Source organism: Thermobia domestica, chromosome 13, assembly GCF_964235325.1.
Source record: "Thermobia domestica chromosome 13, izTheDome1.hap1.1, whole genome shotgun sequence".
In the NCBI taxonomy this organism is placed as follows: Eukaryota; Metazoa; Arthropoda; class Insecta; order Zygentoma; family Lepismatidae; genus Thermobia; species Thermobia domestica.
In genome coordinates, this window is record NC_137466.1 from 142,664,958 (window position 1) to 142,683,926 (window position 18,969).

General features: G+C 36.4%; 1 protein-coding gene across 1 annotated transcript in view; it reads left to right on the forward strand.

The window, feature by feature from the left end:
• The window catches only part of LOC145667801 (cytochrome P450 6l1-like), a 74,676-nt gene extending 62,337 nt beyond the window's left edge, over nt 1-12,339 (forward strand). Inside the window, exon 6 of the mRNA XM_081735234.1 lies at nt 12,185-12,339. Coding sequence (XP_081591360.1) covers nt 12,185-12,339 — 155 coding nt within the window. The remainder of the gene's footprint in view (nt 1-12,184) is intronic.
• The last annotated feature ends 6,630 nt before the right edge of the window (nt 12,340-18,969 follow it).

The following is an 18,969-nucleotide window of genomic DNA, read 5'->3' on the forward strand; positions in this document are numbered from 1 at the left end:
GTTAGCATGGGTTGTATAACTTAACATTGTATATCTTAACATTACAAAATTAATTATAACATATTATTAATTATGATTGTAGTATCCACATCATACAGCTGCAGTATATCAATTTTAGGTAAGTATTTGTAAAGACGTGTGTATTGTAAAATACATGTTTCACGAATGCTAAATAGGATAGTGTAAAATGGAGCTGAAGTATTGTAATACAAAATTGCCCAAAGAAATTCTCCATAATATAGCTATATGTTTCTCTTCATCGTAAAATTATTTCATCACATGGGAAAATGGGAAGTTCTAAGATAGGTAAGCCAATAGATATTGAAAAGGATTCTTCACACTGTTTGCGTTTGAATACTTCTTAGAGTAAGTATTTATTAACCTTTCTTTACCTTATCCTTAAAAACTATATATCACATAAACATTCATAAGTTACATTTAAATTTTGAATTGGGTAACTGAAATCTACTGCACTATTTAACATTCAATCGGAAATAGGTACCATGCCAGTATGCTAATAAGCTGCATCCTGTTTAAAGCAATTGCTTCCGAAAGTATTTTCCAAAGAAAATACAAGGTTGTAAATTTAAATGAGAAGGTTTCATTTAACAATTATCTTCATAATTGAAAAAACAACAACTGTTTCATGTCACCAGACTTAACATTTCATTATATGGAGCTCGTAAGTGAAATATGTGTAAAGTTCAGTCCATAGTTCTAATTTCCTAAACACAACATACCTGAGACCTATATATAAACACTATGAGGTCCCAAACAGATCTATGTATGTTTATGATACAGAAAGTTGAAAATATTCACAAATAAAATAGAGAACATATTCTCACAGAATCGTAAACACTACTGGAAATACATTTAGGTACTATTAGGTAATGGGAGAGGTGATAATGATGTAGTAGAAACTCGTAATAATACTTGAATAGAAAAGAAAACAAACAAGGTCTGGAAAATTTTATTTTTACTATATCATAATTTTTAAAATATGTGATAGGAAAGTTTACTTGTCATGTCAAATTCCTGATATGTAATACTTTTTCCAGATGACCGAACTATTTTCCTACTCTTATTGTGTTAAATATACAACAAAGTAACATTTCTTAAAAATTAGCTTCCCTGCACAAGTAAAATCTGCATGCATCAGTTTGCCTCATATGTTTTGGGATTAAACCTGAAAGGTATATATTAATGACTATGTCAACATGGCACAAATTGCTACCTAGTGTAAGTTGCTACAGTTGTTTACATAATTAACCTAACAAGAAGTTGATTAACATTAAAATTTTATTCTTTTAAATTTTTGTGTGGAGGGAAATTGAATATTTAAAAAAACAGAAACAGAGGTTTTTCAGAAAAAAATAAAAACTTTTCTGGAAGCTATTTGGTACGAAAAGATGTTAACAGACAAGTGAGTGTACAAAGTTACACAAAACTGAGTCTTACGGTGTAAAGAAGTCACTGGATGTCATTCGGGTAAAAGAAGTGTAAGTTGGAAGGACATGTATTATGTGTAAGATGTTGGCCAATTTCTCGTCAGAACACAGGAAAGTGTGAACGGGGCGAAGACTTAAAGTATGTGATGTGAAAAAAAAACAAATATTTAATTACTTTAGTAAAATGCTAATGTGGGAGGAGACATCACACACAAGCTAATAATTACGTTAATTATGCGTACCCTTCCACTCACAAAGTTCAATGCAAATGCATTTATGTCAGTCGGTAGAGTCTAAACATTGAAAACAAAATTTTGAAAATATAATTTAGAAAATATGAAACATGAGAATCTTGATTACATTTACGCGCGGTTTTAACAACCAACCTGAGTTCGAAACTTACTCACTCACACATAAAACGTGCCCAGCAGATTCACGTTCTCTACACAATCCTGGCATCTGGCCTGAAAAAAAAACATAAGGACTGAAAATTCCAACATATACCTGACGGCAAAGATGGGTGATGAAAAGGGAACACTCTCCAATAATTCTGTTTCAATCCTTTTAATGATGTTGTTGAGAACTCAAAGTGTTATAATACATTCTGACAATTCACTCGCGCGCAGATACGAAAAAGAAAGAAGAAAAAATAATTTAATAAATTTTGAATTTTGAATAAACCACTGATATTTTAGCGGAGCTCTCGCCTACGATACCGTTCGTGCGCGCTATTCCTTCACACTTTCACTGGTGTCTTCTTTCTTGCAGTGTCCATATATATGCGTTCTTGAACCTTCTCCTCATCACCGCTGATTCCTGCCAATTCCTACAGTTGACGGGGGGACTCTGGATTCGGTTGCCGGATCATCTCTTTCTCTGGATCCCAGGATGTCTGCATTCCTCGCTTCCTTAGGGGTTTGTTATTCATACCCTCTGTGTTGCATTACACCAGTGGCGGTTGTACTCTCGAGCATAGTGCTATTAATCGGACTTCACTAGAAAGTCGTGCTCGACTGCAGTAACAATAAATCACATAAATAAAATTTCTATATTCACGAAGCACTAAAGAATGAATATTTACACATGGTGACGAAGGAAATAAATATATACAATTTAATATGTCGTAGATTTTAACTTAGTCCCTACGTGTACAAGGCTATTTTGTACTCAGTCTCTTGTACGTGGGTACGACGCTGGAGATTCTATTTGTAAATTCACTAAATCGAAGCATTGATTCACTGTGCATGAAAGTTAACTGACGCACTAAGTTTGTGAGCACCAATGGATCAGTAAATAATCTATAAAATTCACTCTGAATAAAATAACATGCTCATCCTGAGCTTACCCCGCGATCACCATGTTACAAGTTTTCAGACACACTTCATTGGTCAAATAAACACTGTTACTTAATACTCAACTTGTGGCACACGATGTGTGTCCCACCGAATCTATCAAGGAACTGCCCCTTAAATATGAACTTGTGGCACACGATGTGTGTACCACCGAAGCTATCAATCCACTGCCCCGAGTCCCATGACCTCTTCGGTTTTATTCAAACGGAAGTTCATTGTTCGTCCGAAACTCGCGTCGGGTGCATCCACTTTCACAAAATTCAAAAAAATAGGTAGGTGGAAGTTCCGCCCTCACAGGGAGGCTACCTGTAACCTACTTATTTTAAGTATCAACAAGTTTGCCAGCATTTCACCACTTTATAGCTCACAGCAATTAAATTATTTAGTGTCACTATACACATTGCATAGCTCGTTTAATGAGCTTTAATTTGATATATTTCACTATCAAGCACTGTAACGTATTAATTCATAATGTTTAAATAAACACACAAAAAATAACATTCTCGTCACTTGCTATGCACTCCGACCTGTGTCGTGACAGGTGCTGCCACCTAGTGACCAATCACCCAAACTCTTGTCCAAATGACGTTTGGGGTAGCATCAATCTACACTGTTTACTTTCAATGTTTCTTTGCTTTAAAATTGTTTATCAAAGTAAATGAGTTAAAATAAACAGAATATACATATTAATTAAGCTGTGGACGGCCTCTCAGGGGCTGTCATTAAGTGACCCCTGAAATCAAGGATTGTGTTTCCTGGCGAGCGTTTCTTTCTTAGCGCCCAGTAATAGCATATGGGTGGAGGTTTAAAAAAAATTAGGTTTGTGTCTTTCCCATATGTTACCTCCCAAAACCATCAACCAGGCTTCTGTTTTTTTTATTAGTACAAGCCATTACTTTACTGATAACATAGTAACGATCTAAAATATATGTAAATAGTTCGGAATCATCCAGAAAGTTTATTTTACAACATATCAAAACATACTCGAGTAGCGGGACATGCTAGGGAAGCAGACGAAAAATTCTTAAACGACAGAGACATCTATCGTGTGTTTCTGACTTAGTACATCAAGGACCAGGCTGGACTCTTCCAAATTTCAAAATTTTCAGCTTCTCCAGCCAGGCAGGAGTTCGTTAGCGAAAAGGATGCATACCCTATCTAGGGCGCCAAAAGAAGGAGGAGTTATCCATATTCACACACTATTGTGTCGTCAATTTGCCATGGACACGTTAAATTTCCGTGTGCTGCAAAGCCATTGTGTTCACTGACTTGGTGTCTACACTGAAACAGTGTACGCTACTAACATATAGCACACTAGGAACTGTACCTATCTCTTCTTATAAGAAAGTTTGAAGCTCTTGGGTTACTATTCCAAAACAAGATGGATACAGTGTATAACTGTACACACCCAAGCTTCACTCATACAAAGCAACAGCATAGAAGCAAGCTTTCTTCAAGTTTTTTTTTCTGAGGGCTTCTCTGCCTCGACGAAAAGCAAATCCAAGCGTATTTCAAACTCAACTCCTATGTCCTTCTAACTTATCATATGCAAATAGTATCAATATATCGATGTTCCTAGTATCTTGTTCTGTCCTGATGTCCAATACATATGATCAAATCTGCTACACAAACAATATATATACACAAAATACCAACATTAAGTCTGCTTCCTCTGCTACGTATGCAAATTATTTACAACTAATATAAAAATCATTTTAATTAAAAGATTAATTATTCCTATTATATTACAAAAATTTGGTATGCAAATTAAATATTAAAACACTTTTAATGTGCTGATTACAAAAGTGACCTTTGTATAGTCCAATGAGAAAGTAGACGTATAATATTATAACGACTTACCAACGGTAGTCGTCAACCTGGTTCGGCTAATAATATAAGTAGATCTTGAGTGGTAGTATTTGTTTACACATTAAAATATCTTCCGTGATTACATTTACTAGTATTCTCACCTTTTATATTGAAATTACAAAACGATGATACGTTTTAAACAATTTTATTCGTTGATTCTCTTTGAACGAATATGTACATAGACTGTATTGCAATCGTACATGTTTGTTAGGTATCTATCAACAACTACATAGCAACTAATTATACAATAATGTATATATCTTATATATTTTGAAAACATTCTTCTTTTGTTATTTTTAAATTAACATTATATTTGGTATAGTGCTTATGTAGAAGCACTTTCTGCCCGATAAATACAAGTAATTATCAATTTATACAAAGTATCTCGTTGTAATATGAAGCAGAACTTAAGAGAAATATGATCATAACAACACTGATTTGATTGGATAAGCACAGATACGATCCAATAGAAAAGATTTGTAGCTGTGCCAATGAACGTTCAAGTCATAGTGTTAATGAGACCATAATGGAATTCATTTTTAATCACATTTACATACTGAAAAATATAATTATCGATGGGTTTGTTAGTATTTGCCTTAGAAAATTATGACTAATTGAGTTGACAATTTTTAAGAGTTCTTTAGCTATTTATTATTCTTTAAGTTAAATACCATTTTGTACCAACAAAGAGTGTGAAAAGCACATTATATTATTTAGTAAAAGTTTTCTTTAACTAATAAATGTGCCTAGTTGTAAGTTAAATATTAAGAGCAATAAGAAAAATTTTGTAAAATAAGCTTTAGCATTACTTAATAGACCAGTAGAAGTAAAGATGTCTCATTTACACGAAAGTAACATAAACAAAATTATTAATTTTAAAACAACAAGACAGTCTTTGAGTGCACAAATCATTCAATCATTTAAATAGAGAGGAGGCTTTCAACATAATTAAGACATATTATACAATATGCTTTCAATAAAATGTATTTCATTGTATTATTCTGTTATTTAATTGTAATGGGTTATTAGTCATTCGATATTGCCCTAGTGCTAGTTTTTTTTGTTATTATTAAGTAAATTCCCTACATTCTGCTTACCCTAATCTATTTTTGTAATTAGAAGCTTTGTTTCTTACATATCCCTATGATACTTGTAGGATATATGAGTAGTGTACCAGTATTTATTTTAAGATTTCCTCCGTATGGTTGCAGTGTTGCCAGCTACAAAAATTCCCCATTTTAGGGAAAATTTTGGAAATATTACATTTTTGTCTCTTTATTTCCCTCTTGTTGGCTACATTCCAACAAACGTACTACTGTCCGAAAGCCTACCCTACAAAACGCACAATACAAAGTTTTAGTAGGATAATGGAGGGAAGTACAGTTGAGGTTTATAATAAACCAAGTTGAGAAAAAAGGTAAGAAAATGGTGAATTTCTGAGGAAGAATTAGATTTTTTTTAATTCCATGCTTACTTTGTTAGTTATCGCCATGATACTTGTAGGATATATTAGCGGCGTACCCAGGTTTAGTTTCAGGTAGTTTGCGTCTGTCTGGGGGCAGTGTTTCTAGCCAAAAAATAATTCCCGATTTTAGGTAAAAATTTGGGAAAATTTCTCTTTTTCTCCTCTATTATTACCATCTTGCGGGCTACATTAAAACAAACGTACCAGTATTTGAAAGCCTCTGATTTGACCTACAGAACACACCATAAAAAGTTTCAATAGGGGAATTAGGGAAACCGTAGCCCGGCATATGTGTTAATTTTTGGTTCTGAGGCATAAAAAGTGTCAAAGTTTCATGTATATGATGAGAGAGAATTTTTATTTCTCTCTTTGTATGGCAGCCAGCGACTTCAGGTTTTCATTGTACCTTGTCAACACACTCAAAAAATTTAGGTAACTTGGACACATATGGCAACAGTGGTGTCAGCTACTTAAGTTCTTGAAATTCGGTTATGAATTTTTAGTAAATTTTAACCCCTACATTTCTTTCAATACTTTCCCTCCCGTTAGCAACACTACAATGTAACTTACACCAAAATATAGCCACATAGATCTTATAAAATCAAGACCTTAACCATATCAATCGTTTAAGTAGTTTTTGAACAATAAGTCAGTAACTGAAAATGTAGGAAAACGTCGAAAATGACCTGGGTCCGAAAAGTAATACAGAAGGAAGTTAATCAAACAGCTATGCAGTATTTTATCACATGAGAAAGAAAATGATCACTAAATTATATTTACGCAAATATTAAAGGTTACTTTACAATTACAAAACTTGTCAGTTACGTTTGGTAATGGAACATTGACTATACTTGCATTCTCCTAAATTCTTGTAAAGAGAACATACACTTTGGCTTAAAATTCTACATGCAGTAGTAATATAATGTGGTTCTTTATATTGATTCACTACTAATAAAAAAGAAGAATCAATAGGCACCATTTCATTTATCAATGATTATTATTGATATTATTATTATTAGTAGTAGTAGTATTACTAGTAGTAGGAGTATGGAATGAAATGAAATGATATTTTTAAGTTTTACACTCCCACGGTTATGTTGGTTAGGCTAAAGGAGAAGGTGATGATGAGTAATGAATGAAGTGGTGGAATGAAGAAAGTGGGAGGAAAAGGAAGAACAACGAGGAAACCCTCGCACACGGTGTTTATTCACAACAAAGTTCACTTGTCGGGAACAGGGTTTGAACCAGGAACCCCATGTACCAGAAGTAAACGCTCTAGCGCTAAGCCACCTCGACCCGAGTAATAATAATAATGTTAATAATAGTGTTTGTAGATGAAAATAATATTAATATGCCAGAGAAAAATCAAAAAAGATCATAATCCACCGATATTATTCAATAACAACAAATACGATTAGTTTCAGAATGTCTCCTTGTTCTTCTTATTACCGGCATCCGTTGATGAGTGGTCTCTAGTATTTGACTCCAGATTACAAAGTGAAGTTTATCCTGGGTTCGAGCTAAATTGAAAAGCACGTGCATTTTTTATTTTTAACTGTTCTCGATGATTCTGGGTGAAATCCTCTTCGTTTACATCATATAAAAAAGTAGAGCAAAGTTTAGTAAAGTCCAGTAGCGTAGCGTGATATTCCGAAAGGGGGATGCCAAAGTTAGCCATTTGTGCGATATAGTACTACTGCAAGCAGCAATACATAGCTATTCCGAATGGAAATATAGGGTTATACAAAATTTAGGAGGAAGCCCCCCTAATTGGAGGTCTAGTGGGGCATAGAGAAACGAATGCGTGGATTACGTTAGAGTTTAATAACCAATTGTCTCAGCTCCTTCTTGCCACTACCGTTGTGACGAGAAAACTAGGCCCCACTTTTGTATGAACATTGTTTCCAGTATCGTTCCCTTCATTTCTTTCTCGTGGGCGGCTTTTTTCTCCACATACCACACGTCAATCTCGTTCTTTCAAAAAATATATATATATATATATATATATATATATATATATATATATATCGCCCCTAAAAATTTGTCATCTTGGGTCCGGAACTCAGACTCCCGTTCGTGAATATGGGCCTGAGTGTATATATCATTTGAAGATGTAAATACAAAGCACTTAAACCAACTCTGGGGGCCTGTTTCTGTATCCAGATACTGAAGTCAAGGGCGCAAATCTGTCATCAACGTTCGTGGGATGGGTAAGACTGTTCCCATAATCCTTTCCTTTTTTTAACGATGTTCAAAATATTTATGAAGTTGAAAAAAATGCAGTGCAGGATTAGGGGAGCAGAGTTGTCTATAACATCGGCGGGAGGGCACATTTTAAGGCTTATTGTGGGGGGAGGGGAGAAGAGACTCATATTACAGTAGATGAATCAGATTTCTGAGGTACCAAATGATGTAGATGAAATAGTGGTACATATCATTATTACAACTCAGTGCCGTGAGCACATTCTGAAATTTGAATATATGCATAATAATAATAATTGACGTGTTTCTACTTACGCATCCACAATGATCCACATTAAAATTTTAGGACATTTGTTTTATAACAATACAAATAATGACTTCCCCAAAACTATGAAAGAAAATCAATCAGGCCTATATTTGGCGGAACAATACTCTTATCTGAGCAAAATTATGATTACCACAATAACATTATAGGAATTATTACAGGAATTAAACAAATAGTTGAAAATAGACTACTAATAATTAATGACAATGAAATATTAAAGAATACGATTCTTTTTTTAAAAATGAAACAAGTCAAAGGACATCAGTTTCCTTTGTGGCAGTTGGATAGAAATCATCATCATCACAATTTCAAATCGGATTATTGGGGGGGCAAGATTGTAGGGAACATGTTCCCCTTATGTCCCCGAGATTTGTGCCAGTGACTGAAGAGCCCTGGCACAATCTTTGCGAGTGTGGCTCTCTTGTCCTACCAGATCGGTGACCGTAATTCTACAGAATGCTTTAAATTTATGCCTGTGTCTGTGAGCTCCTTTGCGATGAAGATTACAATTACGATGCATTTAGTTACGATTAAGGCATAACTATTTTAATACTATTATTTACATAACCGGCATGCTTCAAAAATGCGTTGAACTAACCATTTCCGTTTTGTTCTATTTCCTTTATATTAGGGCTCGTACGTTCTGTTCAGAAACTATGGCTTAGTTCAAAATATATGCAGTTGGAAATACTTGAATATGCCAGCGTATATCTAAAGCAAATGTAGGGTTGCAAGGGATGAGGAGGAGTGAGAAGGGAAGTATTGCGCATGCGCATTCAACAGAAAGCAGACGAAAACCCCGATGCTTTCAGTAGGCCTGGAAGCCCGAGGAAAATAGCATACGACAGGAGAAAAGACAGAAAATGTGCATCTGAGCGACGCGCATGCGTAGGTTCCTCTTGTCAAAGTAAGTCGAGAGAGCGCGCCAGAAGATTGCAGTGAAAATAAGTGTGATAATTACAAGCAAACAATTTATATATAATGAAATACGTACTTTTTCTTATTAACAGGGGATGCCGGGCATACCGGCGTTCCCTTACGCTACGCCGCTGGTAAAGTCACTGTATTAAAAGAAAATGTGAAATATTTTTTTTAAAGAAAATAAACATAACAAAATAAGGAAGGTATATTCAATGCTTCAGATTTACCTTTTTTAAAAAAAAGTAATACAGAAATTAGCTAATCTGCATATTCTCGGTGAACGAGGTTGTAAGTCCAAGTCCCGTGGCTACATTGGAGTGTAGCTTTTCTTTTAGAGGCAAGCGTATGGGTAATGTGGATGTACAATACCCATACGATGTGTATGGTTATAGTGTAATCCGAATCAAATAAAATTTCTTCGGGAGTCGACTTTAGCACAAAGGTACATATGCAAACCATATAGTCACAAGAAAACTCTATTCGTAGTGAGAGAGCACCAATCGCACTACGCTCCTTTAGATCCCTCCTAAAAATTTAGGGTTCGTTCCGTGTCACTTCTCCTCACTGCTAGTTATAAATATAAATTAACCAATTAATTAACCAATAACCATAAAGGAGCCACTACTGCGAAAAAAATTCTGTCACATTATACATTTCTAGCTAGCTCCCTCGCGGCTATATAGTTAGCATAATCGTTTTTGGCGCAAGACCCTAGAATTTTTATTCTCGATGGAGCACTTGTGGTTCGAATTTCATGTTAGCCTCTAAGAACACATTTCATAAACCTGTAACTTTCATAAAATAAAATAATAATAAATGTATGTGAAAAATGATGTTCACTTTCCTTCGGAGCATGGACTGTGTAAATGTATCACAGACTGGTGGTCGCGAACCTGCTGGGCCCGGTGCAGGTATGCTACCAATAATCACCGATCCATTCACCAAAACGTGGTCACATGTAAATGGAACTCAAATTTGCGGAAAGAAGATAATTCCCGAGCCTCTTCAGTCACAACTCACAGCTCGGTATCCAGGACTGCAGTGCGTCATCCGCAACCCCTCGTGAAAAAGGTTTCAAACCGCAAATTACCGACACAGAATGTCAACCTCCCGTTAGCAACCTCCCAGGATGTCAACCTGCCAAGTTATGCTGACAGTGAGGACTACGGAAAACCTGATGTTTGTGTTTAAATACCGTACACAGAAAAAAAAATACACAACATCCAAAACAGAATTTCTTTTTGCGCAGCGGAAAGAAAAAAAATCATCCAAACTGAGAATTTTTAAAAAAAGGTAGAATGAACATAAAAAATCACAGTATTTGGTCGTCTCTTATGTCTTTCACACCAAGAAATCTTTTACTCGAAACTTGTAAAATCTCACCTTCCACTAAAATACTTTTAATACTGCTCATGCATTTAGTAGCTTGACTACATGTCTAAATTTCAGTATAAATGTTATTCGAGATTACTGCATTTTTCAAATTTCCAATTCTACTCGAGAGAAAAAGTTCAGATTACAATTTCTACATTTCATTAAATAAAACCTATTGTTTTGTTTACACACATGCTATAGATCCATCTTGAGCAATACGAACATTTTTAAAAGAAGTCATTTCTTTCAATGTTTCTATAATATTCGATTTTTCAGTAGAACAGGAAAACTCTGACAACATGTAAGTAATGTTTCATTTTATCAAAATTTGTTATTGCATGTTTTTTCATGAATAGTACTCCTAATAAGACTAATGAAATATGTTGACATCTGAGAGTCTTATGATTCTTGGTATGAACTGTGGGCCTTGGTCGCTCACCAAATATTTAGGGTATGGCAGGTTATAATAATATCTTTTCTCCAGGACTGCCGTGCCGTCCGTAATGGGAAAAACACACAAAGCGACTACGTACGTCCAAGATGGACAAAATATACTTATAACCTTGGCTCTTAGGAAGAGGTCCGACCAGATCGAGACATTGCTTCTAATAACAAGAAGACCCCTCAATATGGCAGGGCTTCTTTCTAATCACCATATATGAATATTTAGTACCCGCACAAAGAAGGCATTCCTGAATATACCTTGTAAATGCTTCACGCATCCCCTTCCAACGAAACATGTTCTTAGCGAAAGACAAACATCGTTTCATATTTGTGAATTGTCGAGACGATGGGTTTTACCAAACTGGCAGGAATAACCAGGAGCCAAAAATAATTTTGCGAATTTCTAACATAAACCAAATGATTATCCGCACATATCCTACTATTGTTTTCACAACCCTTACAAATGGTATACAACTTTTTGCAATCTCTCCTCTGTTCTCGTCTCATTTCCGTCATATCCAGGAAGTCTTTGTCTTCCGTAGTCAAAAAATTAATGAAATGACCTTCCTCTGATTGAGGAATCTCTGGAGTATAACGACTCACTAAGTCTGCGATTTCATTGTCGGAACCTCGGATATGTACAAATTGAAGATCAAATCTCTGTAATTTTATTAAAAGTCGAGTAGTTCTGGCATCTAAATTACGAAGACTGAAACATACGTAACTGGTGCATTGTCGCAATGGACCGTAGTTAGAAAATGAAATATGTGAATTTCTCACAAAGAAAAAGAACAGCTAGCAATTCTAGTTGGAAAAGTGTCGGAGAAGCTTCGTGAGGTTTCATTCGTTGACTCGCATACGCAACAACTTCCGGATAATCCTGTCCCGGGGGATATTCCGCAGCATAACCAGCCAATGACTCCGCAGAAGCATCACTGAATAAATGAAAATCGAGATTGAAATCCGGTTGCACAAGCGCGGGGAGACTGCTTAAGAGTTCTCTTAGATGATCGAATTTTTGAAGTAACTCAGGGGAGTATTCAATCTTTCAATTCTTCTTTGAAAGATCATAGAATGGAGTAGTCGAACCAGCAAAATCAGGAAAAAGTCGCTTTCGCCATCCCACGAGACCGAGAAATCTTCGCACAGCTTTGTTGGTCCGCGAAAGAGGATTGTGACGGATAGCCCCATTATTTTCGGATTAATTTTTACGGAAGATATTGAGATGAGTCCTAGAAAAGGAATTTCAAACTCAAGAAATTTACACTTTTGAAACTTTAGAGAAAGGTTAGCCGAACGAAGAATTTCAAAGACCTTTTCGAGGTGATGGAAATGTTCATCAATTGATAAAGAAAATCATAGAACGTCATCTAAGTACACAATGAGATGATTTTTGAAGGTTTCTAAGCCGAAAAAAGTGTGCATAACAGATTGAAACACTGCGGGTGAAGATTTCAAAACCATCGTTAGACGAATCATTTGATACTGACGTTCTTTATAGATGAAACTAACGTACTTATAGGAGTGTGGATGAATTGGTGCACTGTGGTAGGACTGTGTACAGTTTAACGACGAAAAGATGGCAGCACCACTGACCCGTGCGACCAGATCAGCAATCGGTTCGACCTGAATATTTGGACTTATCACCTTCTCGTTGATCCCAGGGAGAACCATAACCGGTCTGAAGTCCCCAGACACCTTTTGCACCACATGCACAGGGCATCGGTATGGAACAGGGCCTTCTATAAAAATCCCAAGCTTTAACCATTTATCCAGCACTTGCTCAAACTGCTTTTGAAGATGAATCGGCACAGGATACAACTTTCCTTCCACTGGAATGTCGTCAGAAAGCTGTTTCCTATACGGTTCAACCTTCACAACTCTTAGATTCTCGGTGAAGAGACTACGATATTTAAATAGCAGACAAAATAATCGATCTCGATCCTCCACGCTGAGACCTGTCCGTTTTGATACATAATCCTGAGTCTCCTTTTTCTTGACTGAAGGACAATGCATAGAATCTTCAATTGTACCGGATGATGATTCCGCGACAGCTACTAAACAACAATGCTGTTGCTCTATCTATGTTAATCAAAATTTTCTGAGACAAATTTGGTTCTAATGCAATTTATATAGATTTGCAATTCAAAGAACATTGTACCTGATAAAAAATGGAAAGCCTAAAATACAATCAGTTTTCAATTTCTGGACAACATATACTGGAACTTCAAACACATGATCCTGAATAGTGAAATTTAATATCTGGAACCCTTTCACTTAGAAAGATTCATATCCTGCAAAACCTTTAAGTGAGATATTGATCTTAGAGCGAAGCTTAGCCGAAGGATAACTTTCCTTGATTCTCTTCCAAGCGTTTCCTAACAACAAATTTATATCTGCTCCAGAATCCAAGACACAAATTAACATTAATCCCCCAACCGCACAAGTTAACTTAGGTGGAGGATAAGACAAAAGAACAACTTTGTTTGGACTAGATTCACACTACCCTTCGTCCACGACGAAACGAACCGAGAACACATTATTATTATTACCCGATTTATTACTTCGATCATCCGAATAACCGAAACCGTTGATTTTGATTTAGAGAATCGGGGTGAGAATCTAAAGATGTTTCTTCCAATCTACAATTTTCCGATAACACACTCTTTCTGGGGAGTTGAGGAATCCATCTCGCAGTCCACACCCTCCCCCAATGAGGGCTGCGATATGCAGTTCCCAAATGGTTCCCATTTTTTCCGACGGCTTAACAATCAGTGAGACGAACGTCGAATAATCCAGTAGTCACAGTCATGTTTACCGCTGGGGAAGGAGTGGTATTGCGAGTTGCCACTCTCCCTTCAGAAGGCAAGTTGAGCGCAAACACTGGGTAAGCTTTCGTTCCCGCTTATTGATAAAATTAGGTGCACACAGTAGGGGTGAGGCTCCATAGACGGCTGAGTCAGCAAAAAATTATATTGTTTTCCTAGAATTTGATATTTTTCCTAGAATTCGAAGACAAATTTCAACAGGCCTTTAGTTGTTATGGTCATAGCCTTTTAGGGCTACCACCAGCTATAGGTTCATGAAAAAACATGCATTGTCGTCTTTTTTTTCTAGTCGTCTTGTATTGGATATCTAGTTTGGATACCCCTACGCCCCGAAACTGCCGCGAAGAGCACGTGGGAAAATTTTGGTCCTGGGAACCCGTTGTTGCTATGCTCATACTCTTGGATGGCTACCAGATTTTCATAGTTATTTTCACACAGTTTTTCAGTCAGCACACAGCTTCGTCTTTTCGTTTTGTATTGAATAGCTATTTTGCATAGCATTTGGTAACTATTTTAGACCTTCGCCCCAATCTTTTGATATTCAGTAATCGAAGCATCCCAATTGATTGGTCTTCGTCTTTCCCCGCCCCGTTCCTCCTAGGAAGCCGACGAGCATAAGCGATTTAGCCCCTTGGTCCTATTTCCACGAAATGCCTGTAGGTTACGAACTGAAGGCGTGATATTCAAATGATCGAAGCTTCTCAGTAGATTATATGGAATTGGTCTTAGTTGCTAACATAGACCTTCACTACCAATGATTTTATATTCAGTAATAGAAGCATCCCAATTGATTAGTCTTCGTCTTTTCGTATTGTATTGTATTGAATAGCTATTTTGGACCCCCCCTTAGCCCTCTAGTAAAGAATATGCTTATATCTATATTGATTGACGTTAGCCCCCCTGTAGCGTAGCATATGATATATATCGTTCGAAGCTCTTCATTTCGAAGTACTATAATGCTTTCAAGTGTTCAATGCTCTCTTTCTCTCTCTCTCTCTCTTTCTCTTTCAACGAGAATCGAATTCAGACCAAAGTGGTATTAAAACGTAAATAACAAACATAAAAATTAATTTAAAAAATACAGCATCACATTATTATTATTATTATTTTGAGGAGAGTGAAAGTGAAGCAGACAACTAACCTTGACAGTAGCTTCGCTAACTTACGATATAAAGGTTCTGTACACAAAAATCCACTTTGTTAGGGAGCTGGGATCGAATTTGGTACTTCATGATTTTAGAGTTGAACTAGTCGTTGAATGAAAAAAAAAGAATTTCACGTATAGAGCACTTCGCATTGGTTTTCGTTTTCACGACAGAAAGAATCGAATTAACTTAATGCCTTAAAATATTTAATGCTTCCTCACCGACGGTAATCGAACTCAGGACCACGTTCACCACATGTCCGTGTTAGCTATTAGACCAGCTGGGGATGCTAAAAGAACTTAGTAACGGAAAGATGGCCAGATGGTACAGCGGGAGAGCGCTTAAATTTGGTGTATGGGGTCCCTAGTTCGACTACCGAATATATTAGCTCATGGTGCCCTTAGCATAATGGGCATAATCGTAGGACATTAAATAAATTTGAAGTGGACAACATCGTGTCCGTTGATTCTCATGGGGTACTTCCGCTTCATCTCATTGTGTCATTTCATTTACCTTAATCATCCTTTCATCTTAGCCTAAAAGAGATATTTGTGGGCCGTTAAACTGAAAGATTTCATGTTTATCGTTGCACACAATTGATTTCCCGTTCAACGTTAGTAACATTCTATAATTTAGTCGTGTTTCTATTCTTATGTCTAGCTTTGGAAATTTTGATTTTAATAAAAGTAAAAGAAACAAACAAATGACTTATACTTTCCTTAAGTAGAATTACTTCGAACATGAAATCCTAATTCTGTGGCTTCAAATTTTGTAAGAATGTTTTAAATACACATTGGCATTCTACGTAATGCTGGTGTTTTTTCAAAGCAGATAAATTTTGTAAATAATGTCTCTAGTTCCTGTCCCATTCTCCTTATCTGAAACAAGGAAGAATTGCCACAAGAGTGGAAAGAATCAATCATTGTTCCATTTCACAAGAAAGACGACAAAACTGACTGTAATAATTATCGAGGCATTTCTCTTCTCTCAATATCCTATAAAATCCTTTCAAATATTCTATTAGCAAGACTCACCCCATACGCAGATGAAATTATTGGAGATTATCAGTGCGGATTTAGACGAAATCGATCAACTATCGACCAAATATTTACCATTCGCCAAATAGTGGGAATACAATACCCCGGTACATAAACTATTTATTGATTTTAGAAAAGCGTACGACTCGGTTAGGAGAGAAAAATTATACAATGTTCTTACAGAACTTGGAATACCGAGAAAGCTAAATAGATTAATTAAGATATGTTTAAATGAATCCCAAAGTAAAGTCCAGGGAGGAAAATTTTTGCCCACGAGCTTTCATGTCGAAAATGCCCTGAATCAAGGAGATGCGTTGTCGCCATTATTATTTAACTTTGTTCTGGAATACGCTATAAGGAAAATCAAAAACAGCAACCAGGGCCTAGAGTTGAACGGTATTCACCAGTTATGGCACATTCTGATGATGTAAATTTAAGAGGGAATGATTGGAGAACAATAGAAAGAAATGCAGAGATCTTATAAAATGCTTGCAGGGACATGGGTTTAAAGTAAATGCAGAGAAAAGTAAATACATGCAAGTGCCTCGGGACCGGAATACGGCAAATTATGGATGCGTCAAAATGTTAAAAAATACTTTTGATAAAATGGATAGTTTCAAATATGTAGGATCAGTATTAACATAGGAAAATCATATTTACGAAGAATTTAAATGTCGACTAAAAGCATTGAATTCGTGTTACTATTCGGTTCAAAATCTCTTGTCGCGCATTCTATCGAGCATTCTGAAGCTTAAAATATACAAAACGGTAATCATGCCTGTTGTTCTATATGGTTGCGAAACATGTTCGCTTACTCTGAGGGAAGAATATAGACTGAAAGTATTTGAGAACAAGATCCTGATACGAATATTGGGACCCGAGAGGAACGCGAATGGGGAATGGCGGAAACTTCATAACGAGAAACTACATAATTTATACGGTTTACCCAACATTGTTAGGGTCGTCAAGTCTAGGAGCCTTAGATGGGCGATTCATGTAGCTAGAATGGAAGAAAGTAGAAACTCTTTCAAAGTCTTAACTGGAAGACCAATCGGAAAACGAACATTAGGAAGACCTAGGCGCAGATGGGAGGACAATATTAAGATGGATCTCGCAGAGAACGGAATTCAAAGTAAAAACTGAATGCAGTTAGCTAAGGATAGAAGTCAGAAGAGAGCTTTTGTGAACACGACATTGAACCTCCGGGTTCCTTAGACCATACAGTTAGTTAGTTAGTTAGTATGTAGTTCCAGTTCATTTAGTACGCTATATAAGACATGGACCTACCGATTAACGTGGAATCCAAACCACTTGTCAAGATGGTAACGATATGTGAGTCACCAGTCCAGCCTTAACCAAATGATGTCGAACAGTCGACGTAGATATGGCAATACCACTGACAGTGCTCCACAATTGAGCCAACGCTGTGTATGCTGCTATCCTCTCCGTTATGGACATCCGGACAACGTGTGTGCCATCTCGTTATGTGGCCACATTGGGAGATCCAGTTTCTACTCATCGCTTTGTACGAACCTTTTCTGTCCACTGCTTTCAAACACGCATCAGTGTCGTATAGGCACGTCCTGTACGAGCAGCAATTTCGTAAAAAACACTTCCTGCTGAAAAATCATTCTGCCCTGTTCGAAACCACTCTACTTGCCTCGTTGAGATTGTGCCGTTTGGCTGTCAGTAAATGAGGCATACTGGCAGTTGCCCATGTGTTTCCACTTTAATTTATCAATATCCACTACTTCCGTGCAACAAGCACTGACCTTGTGTGGTGCCATTCCGCTCACAGGCGAGAGGGCAGTGCTGACCATACGTTTTAGCCATCTGTCTGAAATTTTAATGACTTCTTCCTAGAACATCATTAAACATATTCTCAGAATTTGGATTCATTCGGGCCACTCGCTCTGATGTTGCAATTTTCAAAAATGGAAGTATACATTACAGAAAACTCGATCAAAAATATTAGAGTATTTCCTCTTACCCGACTTCGGTTCTACATAGTAAACAATGTAGATATCGCAACCATCTTACAGTAAGCAAAACGTCAATATCAGAAGCATTTGAAAATAATGTCCTCACTCACAAACCTAGGGATTTTCAAAATAAAAACATGCGTTTGAATGGTAGTCTTCATCTCATTATTACAGGAGAGCATAAACGGAAACACAATAAAGAAGTTCGCAGCAAGTAGCAATATTCAATGAACTTTAATATATATGCTAAGAAATCGTAAAACACCAGAAGTTCTCTATAAGCCCACCTCACTCAAGTGTATTGTAGAAACAAGTACTATTCATGGCCTTACAATGTATAGCAGTCTTCATACTCCTAGCAGAGTCCAGCTACTGAGACACATAGCCATGATCCACAGTTTTCAAGAAAAAAATATCTCATATTCCAAACATTTAATTCCAGATATTATGTCCTTCTGTTTGTGATGAATCTACGGTACCTACCTACAGAATAGAAACGGTTGGCTGATGTTTCTTCTGAGTAATAGACTGTTTTTTATCCAGACAGAACTTTAGTTAACTAACACCTTTTTTGATT